The sequence below is a fragment of the Metopolophium dirhodum genome, chromosome 5, assembly GCF_019925205.1.
Source record: "Metopolophium dirhodum isolate CAU chromosome 5, ASM1992520v1, whole genome shotgun sequence".
In the NCBI taxonomy this organism is placed as follows: Eukaryota; Metazoa; Arthropoda; class Insecta; order Hemiptera; family Aphididae; genus Metopolophium; species Metopolophium dirhodum.
The window spans coordinates 23310847-23323553 of NC_083564.1; the positions used below are offsets into that span (position 1 = coordinate 23310847).

Sequence of the window (12707 nt, forward strand, 5' to 3'; positions counted from 1 at the left end):
TCGAAATATAACAATATACTGTGGTGTACACGTATACGGTAATAAGTATAATATCATTATGATCGATAAATTATGAGAGAATACACTTATTTTGTATTTGTGTCGATAAATTAATTTTTATGTGAACTTGCTAGGTATATAGTATATTGAAGTATATATTTATGAAGTTATAAATTTAATAAATATTAAATAGTATTATTAATTGACATATTATAAACAGTATACTGCACGTGTACATGTTATTATGTACATTGTACATTTGTACATAATACAGTATAGAACCATATAGCCATATAGGTACCTATTTATATGGAGCTTAAGTTGTTTGTTATAATTTGTTTGAATAGATATTGTTATAATAGTATTAACTTAATTTAATAAAATGCTTACTAAAACATTAACACTATAACACGTATTGCGATAATTTACAAGCGTTTATTGACGTGTAACAAGAGGCAAAATACACCGAGTGTTGGTTCAATAGAATTTAGTATGTATATATTATATAGTCTATATACCTACGTCACGGTATCACATATTTCACAGGGTTAACTGTCACTATACTTGAGGGTAAATATAATCTTGCGTGGGAATCGTAAGATCGTTAGAACGAAACATAACAAACGCTAACGCATCAAGGCTACCGCGTCTCGGTAATAAATCAATACGTTTTGTATAAACACGACCGCGGTAAGTAGAAAAGCCAAAAGGTATCAACATTTTGTGTCGCGTAGGTACAGTACCTAGGTATTTATTATTAATTTATTACGTTGATTATAAAACAAATTTAATATAATATAATTGTTATATTATGCAACTTTTGAGTTAGATGCGTTTATCTACTTCAAGGACCGGTCAGTGTCTCTTCTGCTATATTTTTTGATATACACAATTATGGAAGATTATCACCGTATTAGAGAGCCACAACTACCTATAGTAGTAAAATCTTTAGTAGTTTTTAGTTTACATTGACTAAATATTTAACAGTGTTGTATTCTTAAAAATATGGAATGGAAAGCTTATATATATATATAGAACTATATAATATAATGATTATTTCAACAATTTAATGAACTCTAATAAATATTCAAAAAATGTGCTAGTTTAAAAATTAGATGGATAAGAAGAGTTTATTAACGGTAGGTTCGTTGTACTTGGCTGTGTATAAACTACAAGAACTAAGGCTTAAGAAGTTAGGAGATATATATCTTCTACATTGGTATAATAGTTCCTATATGGCTATATATTCGGCTATACGTTTTTTATAATTAAAAAGTACAGAACGCGTGTAAATTATGCAGTGGTGGTACTGGTCAAACGGGTAGTCGGTAGGTAGGGAGAATAGATCCCTCATAGCCTTTGTTCAATATTTATAATAACTTCAACACAGGTTTAAAATGAAATAAATAAATAAATAAATTATATTTTTAGCGACCAAATATTGTACGTTAAAAATCACCCCCCCCCCCCCCCCCCCACACACACACACACACACACACACACGGCAAAAATCATTTGACCGTCACTGACAAAATATATGATTAAAAAATTTCACTGTATACATAATATTATTTAAGTAGAACTGAATTTTCGGTTTGTATATAATGTATAATATACAAATTTTGAAAATGAAAAACATTTGATAAGCTGTAAAGAGAACTTGAAAAAATAACTTTAAAATTAACGACTAATATATAACTTCCTACGCGAGTCATACCAAGCTATATATATACACAAGTGAGTGTACCTCATAGTATTTCAAAAAACAACGAAATATTGATTTTATTAATCTTAAGTCTTAACACTGTGCAGCTAGTTAAATATAGTTAATTTATATAGAAGGTAGATAATATAGTTTAATCATTAATTGATTCACACATTTAAGAATTTTCATATGTTGGTAAATATTATATAGTTTTAAAATACATTTTACTGATTTTAATAATAATCATTTATAACTACATAAAAATGCATCAGATTATTCAGACTCTGTATAGTGACAATAATTGACTACTCTACAGTCGTTTTATATTTACTTTAAAATGCTTAATGCGCGTTAATCTAACGAGTAAGAAAATTAGACGAAAATATGTTAACAGAATTTAGAGAACGTATAATGACTCATGAGCTATTTGCAATTTGCTATCAGTATAATATGATTTTGTTAGACATTTCAGTGTCATATCGTTTTCAACTATACTTTTTTTGTAATGCTAATATTTCTAATCGAACTAAATTTTCTTAACGAATTTCCGCTGGTGACAACCTATATAACAGTTCCTATACTCACACAACAAAAGATTATTACCTACCTATATAGGCTGTAAGTAAGATAATGTTGTTTTTCCTCAAAAAGTGTATTCCATGCAAATCAGTATATAATATTATTATGTGTTAAAAAACAGACTGCTTATCTACTGTTGTTTTTTTTGTAACATTAAAGAAATATTTTAACATCCATAATTTTTTTTCAATTAATTCTGTTAAAAAATGCGTTCATATGTAAAAAGGAAAAATGTGAAAAAAATCATGTTTAAACACTTTGATGAAAATCATTTGAATATACAATACTACAATATATTATTACTATGGATAATTAATATGCATAAAACAATATACTAAATACAGCGATGTAAACGGGTAGGTATATAATATACTATAATGACTAATGAATAGTATTATAATATTATAAATTACTATTGATCAACGGTCAAAAGAGTGTTTCGATTTAAGTATTGCAGAATTTCAAAATCATCCCATAATATGCGCCATAATATCTTACTGCCTACCGCATGGTATAATGTATCAAATATACATATATTTTAATATCGGTAGACATTAGCCATTAGGTGAAACGTGATATAATATGTAAAAATCGAATATTCAACAACGACGTACAAGTGCACGCGTAAAAAATACCATCGGACGACGAGCACCGTCGGCGGAATTCGAAACGCAATAAAATTACACGACTCAACAGGAAAACACGAGGGGCTTTGGCATTATATTATAGGCGTAGGTACTTGGTGGACACAAAATTATTATTGTTACATTTATATGTATATATATATATATTCGTAATAACTGTTGCGCGTTTTCGGACACGACAAAATACAATATAATAATTAATAGCCGTGCGGATTAGTGCTGCGCACAATTTATACGCGTAATATAATATTGGGCACCTGTACCTTGGTAGGTTAGTACAGGTATTCAAGTATACCTAGGTATGTTAAATGTTGAAAAAAAAATGTACCGAGCCGATCTGTACGCGTATTATTATAACATGCAATATAATTATATAAATATTATGACGTTATTGTGAAGGTACTCACAGAAATACTCGAGTACAAGTGTACTCGTAATACTACTTCGTGGTAGGTACTTACGTTGACGTTGAGAACGGATGGGATTTTCTTATTGTTGTTCATAATAATAATTATTATTATTATTTAATCGTCCGGTCAATGTCAACGCCCGCGTGTGCGGTGTATATCCGCGCGCGAGTGTATACAATATAATAATAATATGATTATTATTATTACTATTATATTATTGTCGTGCGCACGTTAGAGAGCGACGGTGAAAAATATTAAGAAGACGGACGGCCCGAGATGGAAAAAGAGGCGAAACGGAACGAAAAACCGAACGATTTGCGTTTTCGACGGAAATCGATCAATTATATTATGTATTATATTGTTATGTCGTCGTTTGTCTTTTCGTCGGTCCGCTATAAGATTATCGAAAAAAACTGTCGGCGCTGCTAAAATAATAATGGTGATAATATTTTAATGATATAATATTATTATGTGGTGGATGGCGACGATCGTTCAACGCACCCGCGGCATGCGCATTAATTGGTCGTGTTTGGTCGGTCCGGCGGCGGCGGCGGCGGCGGCGGCGCAAATCTCGGGAGTCCGGCGGGCGATTCGTGTAAACTTTTGTGACGATAAAAAATGAAAACGCGTACACAGACGAATATAATATATTCCTCTCCTCGATTATATATTCGTACGCGCGGATATAACCGTGTCCGTGTGTGCGTGAACGCGCGCGCGCGACGCTGGTGCACGCAGGCCCGTAAAAATAGACCGATAAATATAAACTTTACGCCTTAGGTATTCGGGGACCACGTCGGTGAGGAAGACTACGACGTGTCCGGCCGCCGCCGAGACGAACACAATATTATAATATATTATATTATGCCCGCAGACGTCAATGCAGAATACGTGCGCGCGTATTAAATGGGTATAGGTCCAAGCAGTGCCGGAGAAGGAGGGCACGTTCCTCCCCCGATATCTTTTTAAAACATTTTTTTTGGCTTTTTCATAATATAATATAATATTATTACGTTTGATAAAAATTAAAAGTTCGTAATATGGTCTTGTATTCTTGCTTTATTTTCTGGCTACAGCATTGGGCCGTATACCTATAGTATACTATAGTCTACCAGTGGCGATAATTATACATAAACATTTTGTACGGGAGGGGGATGAAAAAAAAATTTAAACCTAGGTGCCTGCACATTAAAATAATAAATAACAAAATATAGGTAGTATAACATTTTATTTAAAAACCACAAACATGCAACTAATCCAATGGCGTAATTTGTGGTGATTATGCATACCTAAAATTTATCAAGATTCAAGATTATATTTTGGCCTGATTGTAATTTATTTTGCGCTAAGAAAAAATAATCTTTTTAGATTCTGAGCGAAGCGATGAATGTATTGATTTTACAATGATGTGTTTTTTTTTTTTTTTTTTGTGTCTGTCATCACCTTTTAGGACAGTAAAAGTGCTTGGATTTTCTTCAACAGTAACTTTTCTGATAGGAAAGTGAATCTAGTTGGTACTTTGGGGGGTCAAAAGTAAAAATTTCCCAGTAGTTTTCGAAAGCGACGTGAAAAACAAAAGAAAAATTAAGGAAAAACGGGAATTTTTACGCAAAATCTGTTTTCGAGAAAATCGATTTTGGTTTTTGGTGTAACTCTAAAACAAATGACCGTAGGGACATGAAATGTTGACTGAATGTTTATATTAGCATTTTCTATACACCATAAAATTTTGAAAATATTTTGACTCTTTTTGAGCTGTATACGGACATTGTCAGTTTTCAATTTTTTTTAGTTTTTTTTCTATAAATATCAATAAAATTTTATTTGTTGTGTAAAAAAGCGTGAAAATTTAATGCAAGGCTCGTGATATAATGTTTCAATTGCACTTAAAAAATATTAAATATACATAGGCATAATTTTTTTTTATAAGCATTTAAAGTTTAAATTTTGACAACATTTATCAAATTTATAATTTATTAATTATTTTGTAGTTAAAAATGTATAAAATGTTTAACTTTTATGGCTAAGGATTGAAAACTTAAAACAAGGCTCCACGTAAATAGGTTATATATAAATTACTTTCTTCACAATAATATCATCGAATATACTTGGTAATATCATAGGCTGACTGACCGTTTTCGCTCAGAATCGTTTTTCTTATACAATGATATTATATCATTGAATTCAAATTTAACACCATCCATTACAGTGACCCACTTGTAACCTACTGTACAGCAGAGCGACATCCACTTATCCACCTTTTTTTAATTGGTCTTCCGTATCGGAAACTATGGCTTAATTTAAATTATTTAAATGAAATATAAAAATGTTTGGTTAGTACACGAAGAGTGTTTGAAGAAATGTTATTGTTTATTTTATTAACAATTATAAACATATATTAGCTAGGTATTAAAAATTAAAAAATTATTTAAATAACTTTAGTCCTGGTTTTTAATTTTTAAATATGGTCGCGACCAGTCTAAACTTAACGCCTTATGTACCTATTCGGGCCTTATAGGTACCTGACCACATCGGAGAGGAAGACGTGTCCGCGGCCTCCACCACTTCCGAGACGAACACAATAAGTTATAATATTTTACACGTACTTGCTGCTAAGACGCTGCAGATGTGCGTGTTATAATATTATAATTTATAATATAGGTACCTATAGGACAAAATGTAAATTTATTGTTCTTTTCGAAACATCTATTATCTACACGCGAGCGGACTGACGTACTGAACAACGTAACAAACGGAACTCGGATTAACCGTGTGCTACAAAATACAATTATTTTTTTTTTTAATAACTACAATACACGACTACCAATTATAGCTACAATCACTGCAACGATTATGTTATATCTATCGCCTTTGCTGTATAGTATATTGCTGTTTTATTGCGCAATCGACTGCAGACGATTCAACTATTTTCCACAGGGCATAAAATGTAAGTTACGGATAAATTAATTTCGATTTTTCTTTACGCGGTTGAGAGCTCTGCAGCAAAAACGAATTGTTATAGTCAGCTGTATACTAATACTCGGAAAGTCGGAAAGACAATATTTTCCGACATATCTAAAGTTAATTTATCATAAACTTGAAACTTGATTTGTGTGTCATATGGATAAAAAAAATCCCACCGGCCACCGGTGAATTAAAATGTACAAAATTAATATTGTGTACGATTAATAAAAACGTGTTAGAAATAGGCCATTCGGCCATTAAGAGTTCATCATAGCATTTTATTTAAAACACGATAGTAATAAAATGTAATTGGAAAACAAATCGTTTTAGTGCAGCAATTTGCAGTTCAAGAATATAATATAGTCTCACGACCGGCTGTCGCCTGACACATTCAAAAGCTTGGACCTCGACTTATAATTTGTTTTTATCATTAAGTAGGTACGTTTGTATTTCTCTCGGTCGTGCACCGTTTGGTGATTACATAATAATATGGTCCGTGTTCCGGTGTTCGTCGTCGTCCATCTATGCCGCTGCCACATCGATCTCCTCGCATAAATATAAATTAATTTGCGTTTGTATGCGTTCGTACACGTGCGTCGTCGTCGTGTATACGGTGCATCTCTCGTCGTCTGCGCCGTCACTGGTTCGTTATTATTATATTTTTTACCGTAGAAAAAACATATTCTTTCCGACCCTCACCGCATTGTCTATACTTTTATTGTTCAGTTTGCATTGTCGCCACCTGCAACGATTCTTTTTTTTTTCGTCTTCTGGCGTGTATTTTGTTTGACGTGTCGTCATCGCAACCGAACCATTTGTTCACCCACCTCCCCCCCTCAAATATTGGTCGACATTCATACACTCCAATTTGTATTTGCGTCCATATGTTTGGAAAAACTTAGTTAAATTATAGACGGATAAAAAAATTAATGACATTTTCGAGACCTTTATATTTTATATCACTGTAGTATGAAAAGATTAAATAAAATATATAATATATATTAGGTTGGGTAATATATACATAGATATATAAGCCACAAGGCACTTGTATAACATTTATAGACATTTATTCGACTTTTTTTTATTAAAAGTCAATACTTTTCCTAATACTAACATTATGATTTTCTATAATATTATTATAAAAACTAAATCCTCCCCCCTTGGTACCGCTTATGGTGCCCATGCATTTCCTCCCCCCAAGAATTTACCACAGATTACGCCTATGGTTGACAGCATTGTTTTAGGGTTGGTTCGATGACCTTGCAGGTTTTATGTTGCGGTCTATTAATTTTGTGACAGTTTGTATACAGGAAATTTTATAGGAAATTTTAAATACTGTTGTATATACTGTACTGTACAATGGTTTACCGTTATATATATTATATTTCGTTAAAAACGTCTGCGATATAAAATAGGGCCTTGATGTAGGTATTTGAGGCCAATCAAGTGCACTTGCATCTAAGGTACCTAATAGCTAAGAACTGCAGTACATTGAACTGTCTCGTCACTATCTATACACTGACTTATTATAGGGTAGGGGGTATATGGAGCTTTTAGCCACATCAATATGAAAATTAGCCCCCCCTACTAATTAGCTTTTTAATTTTAGTAAAATTCTAATATTCATTAAAATGTTTTACCATTGTAATTTGTAGGTATGTGAATAGAATATTATTGAGGAGGAGTGGAGAGATATAAATGGTTTTTTATCTTCGTAACAACGTTAACTATTGTGAATATAATAAAAGTATTTTTACTTAATTATAATAAAATTATTACTATCATAAAACTATAAAATTATTAAAAGATCATTTCAGATGTAAACAAAAAATCGATTTTTGGGCTAAATTAGTGTCTAAGGATTGTTCTGGACTAAAGCCCATATTTGGACCCCTTATACATTAGTAGAAAGTTAATAATCAAATTCTAAGTCCTAAATACAACAATCAGCAATCAATATTCATCGTCAAGACTATAAAAGTATATAATTTAATGCAAATTGATTTTTTTTTTTAAACAACCTGTTGATAAACAAATAAAGAAAAACTATTTCTTGCCCAAATCTATTAGCGAAGTTTATAATAGAAATTAAAGAAAATATCCGAGAGAAAAATGTATTTCTTAAAATTGAAATGTCAAAAAGTTAATTAACATATTTTTTTACCAATTACATATTTGACATTTACACCTATTAAAAATAATATATTCTAATTTAAATTGTTGAACAGTAAATTAAGGTTTAACCTATGATGGTACTCGTATCTAATTATATTACCAATGTTTATACATGTAACACAAAATTAAAAATATTTTATGAATAAGATTTTTTTTAATTTTTATCGTACCTCTTATTTTAATTTAACGGATCTATATGTGGCCAAATTGCTATTATAAATCATAGTTACACACCATATTATACGATTAAAATCTAAAATCTAATAATAAAAATAAACAACAATTTTTTTATTTAAGTGTTTAATGTTATATAAGTTATTAATTAATAAATTTATTAAAATAAATATATACCTACGTCCTACATACACCGTTTAATATAAATTATATAATATTACTGGATAAGATAAGTAATTGAATTCTAAGTACACAGTATATTACATATCTAAATTACTATACGTATTAAATAAATAATAATTCCATGTTATAAAGTACCTAATAAAATAATGTATTCCATATATATACAAGTTGACATTTCTACATTTATATACAAAAATAAGAGTACAGCAGTTGATGAAATTATATAACATATATAAATACATTATTATAACAATCAATAAAAAAATATAAAAGCTTATACAACCTACATAAAACATGTGTACGTATGTTTGTATGTATACATTATGCATTCAATTTGAACTGAGGCAGCCATGATGTATAAAACAATATAATATATTATATATATATATATATGTATACATTCTGCTGGCGCAGTGGTCTTATAGCGGATCATTGAATTCTAAATTGCTTTTTAAGACTAAAGCGTCTTACTAGGATTTATCTTTAAATCTAGAAAGGGGAAGGGGATATAAACAGCGATTTTAAACTCCTACAAAATGTAATTTTCACACTCTGTATAACTATCGTTTACGCACGATTTTTGCAGCAGCCAGCAATAAACAGACCTGAGACGTCGTGACGTGAAGAAACGATTGGTACAAACAGAATAATTTGAAAAATTCAGAAAATCGTATGTAGAGCTGACGTTTTTACGCTATACCTCTACCTAGTTTGATTGATACCTAAGTCCCGCAATCTTTGTTCACAGACGATTGGCATTTTGACACTGGAACGGGCTTTTCCCATAGGAGATGCCGCAATGGAAATGAACCCACTCTTTTGTATTATATAATATAGCTCTGCAGTCGTATTGACGTTTTTTAATCTTTCGGAAAACCAAACGTATAATAATAGCGCAGTCGAAGCCCGTCTTGTATAAGTATAGGTCACGTAGCATATAATAATATACTAGAATATGGCAATGGCATTTATATAAATATATACATCTCAATATCTCATACACTACAACAATATATTGCAAGAAGGGTGGATTCCCGAATACCATGTATTATAATATATTATATAATATATATTTATTTATACATATTATTATATTCATATAATATTATGCTTTATGCATGTATTCTATAATAGCAGATGGATGACAGATGATTAGAATTATATCCATACAGAAATGATTTAGATGTTTTAATAATATTATATTTATTAATTATTTCGACTATAACACTCTTTATAAACCTACCTATAGTATTTTAATAGAATCGCTTGAATTTTAATCGCTCAAATAATATTGTATACAAAAAAACAAGGGTGGGCATTAACGAGTTAAAAAGTTAATTTTATTTTAATTTAACTAGTTACTTTTGGGTTTTCATTAACTTAACTGTTCACTTACTAAATTTCTTTCTTAATTAACGTGAAATTAACGAGTTAATTTTTAATTTTAAGAAGTAAGTTAAGTTAATTTATTTTGTTTTTAATTTTATAATATTTCACTATTTCAGTCTATTTTGTTTTCATGTCAAAAAATATGTATCGTAAATTGTTTAAAGTTAAAAATGTATATCATTCGAATCTATAATCTTATATGGAAGTACTGTATGAAGTATTAACACTATATCCTAAAATTTAGTTTTGGGTTGGAAAAAAATTAAGTACGCTAGCGTTGTATAAAAAATGAACTTTTTTTAACTTAATAAAAAGTTAACCTATAGTTAAATTAACTTTTAACTTTCAACTTTTTGTTATTGGTGCATATTAAATTAACATAACTGAATTTAAAAAAATCATTACTTGCCCAGCCTTGCAAAAGCTACCCATAAGTAAAAATAAAATATTGTTCCAATCGGACACGATGATTTATTCTATATATAATAAGCTCCAGGGTTAAACTATAATATATAAGTATATTATATGCATTCAAATTATTTTGATGAAGTATTTGCAAAGGCACCTATATGTATGGTTTATAGTATGACCGCGTATCTAGGCGCACAATTTTATAGGTACCTACTCGCGTAATTATGCAGTAGGTAGGTACATTTGTATATTATTAATTAATAGATATATAATTATTACATTTTAACGAATGATAATTGAATAAAAGTATGTTCGTATACAGAACTGAAAAAGTATGAAATATTTTAATTCAATTACTCCACATATACACATAGGTAAACAGTACCTAAGTCGCTTATTACATAATATATATTATACACCTATTATAATATACAGGTATGTACCTATATATACGGCCATTGTCGCGAATACGCCCTATAAAAACGCGCCCGCGCCGACGCCGCCTGTCGTATATAAATAATAAATATACATTATACTGTTCATCATTTATTATAATTTATTACACGATGCCAAATACACAACATCATATTATTATCTAGTGTGTAGATCTTCATCGCTATGCGAATATTATAATACTTATATTGTAATATCAAAATAAATAATAATAGGTATATACCTACACACTAGAGCTGATACATAACCGTGCAAGCACTAAATCTTTACACATATACATTATACCTAATATAGTATTGTGTATATGGTATATACCCACCAATAGTGCCGACTCGAAGGATGTATATATTTTGAATCACGCGTTATTTACAAAAGTATTAATGGGCGAGTCGGAAAAGGTAGTTTGAACAATACATTTTCAAAGGTTATTTAACCACTATATAGGTACCAACCGCAATAAATTCACTATTTGGAGAGCGGTGAAAAAATGTTTATAGGGTAGGTAATAGGTATGGCATAAAAAATATCAAATGGGAGTCGAGGAAAAAAAGTTCAAACCGCTACTACACATAAGTTATATGTATAACATTTAACACACACACACACACACACGATTATAGTATATATTATGTTGTCAAATAGTTCACTCACTTTTTTCGGCTTTTCCGGTTCTTCTTGTTCCATAGTGGAACGGAATTCCGAGCGGCCGCTTGCCTAATCTATAACAATATTACAATACAATATTATTATACGCTCAGGGCATGATGACTGCGCCGCCGGGGTCGATCCGACCGATGTCGCTACAGATTCCCGAGTGGCGTGCGACCAGTGTATTAAATTATTATACGATTCAATATCACGCGTACCTACGACGACTGCGACGGCGGCGACGACGACGACGATAGTAATAATATGATATGTATGTGTAATAATCGTACTAGCAAAAAACAAACTCGCACGGCGGGCGTGCGGTCTATAGGTGCCGAGCGATATAAAGATACGCGACGAGCGAATTAAACACGCACCACCACCGGGGCGGTGTATCCGGCGAAGAAGCGCCACCGCCGCCGCCGGTGATCGATCCCGAGAATCGGTGTAAATATTGTGTGTGTAATACAGGGTGTCTCGAGGGGTTTCGTTCTCACTACCTCACTACCTCTCTCTCTCTCTCTCTCTCTCTCTCTCTCTCTCTCTCTCTCTCTCACTCCCCCCCGTACAAACCCGTTGGCCGCCATATACCGTGATAATAGGTAACCTCTCTAGGTATATACCTAATATTATATTACACGATAAATACCCTAGAAATTCTCTCGGTCAAACGGACGCAGTGAACAAAATGCACGGTGTGGTTATATTGGTCATCATTGACCATCGTTTATCCCGGTGCGGGATCATACGCGATGATTTCACACCGGTCTGGACCGACTACGGATTTTTAGACCAATACTCGTCGCAATTATTTAACAACCGCTCATTTTGCCTGTAGACTTAGTCAAGACGCTTCGGCTGCTGGTGCCTATTACAATATACAACCGTTTGGATATTATTTACGAAAATCGGCGATTTATCTCTTGAAATATTTACACGAATTTGTTTTCTAGAAACTGCAGATCCCGAGAA

General features: G+C 31.5%; 1 protein-coding gene across 11 annotated transcripts in view; it reads right to left on the reverse strand.

The window, feature by feature from the left end:
• Window positions 1-12112, reverse strand: part of LOC132944446 (ankyrin-3-like) — a 117764-nt gene extending 105652 nt beyond the window's left edge. For 2 of the 11 annotated variants that reach the window (XM_061013788.1, XM_061013787.1), the window contains exon 1: window positions 3390-6170. In XM_061013788.1, coding sequence (XP_060869771.1) covers window positions 3390-3431 — 42 coding nt within the window. In that variant the 5' untranslated portion in view covers window positions 3432-6170. Of the gene's footprint in view, window positions 1-3389; window positions 6171-11738; window positions 11807-11953 lie in introns of those variants that run through there. The other 9 variants (XM_061013775.1, XM_061013785.1, XM_061013784.1 and 6 more) reach the window with 9 other exon arrangements.
• Window positions 12113-12707: the final 595 nt, after the last annotated feature.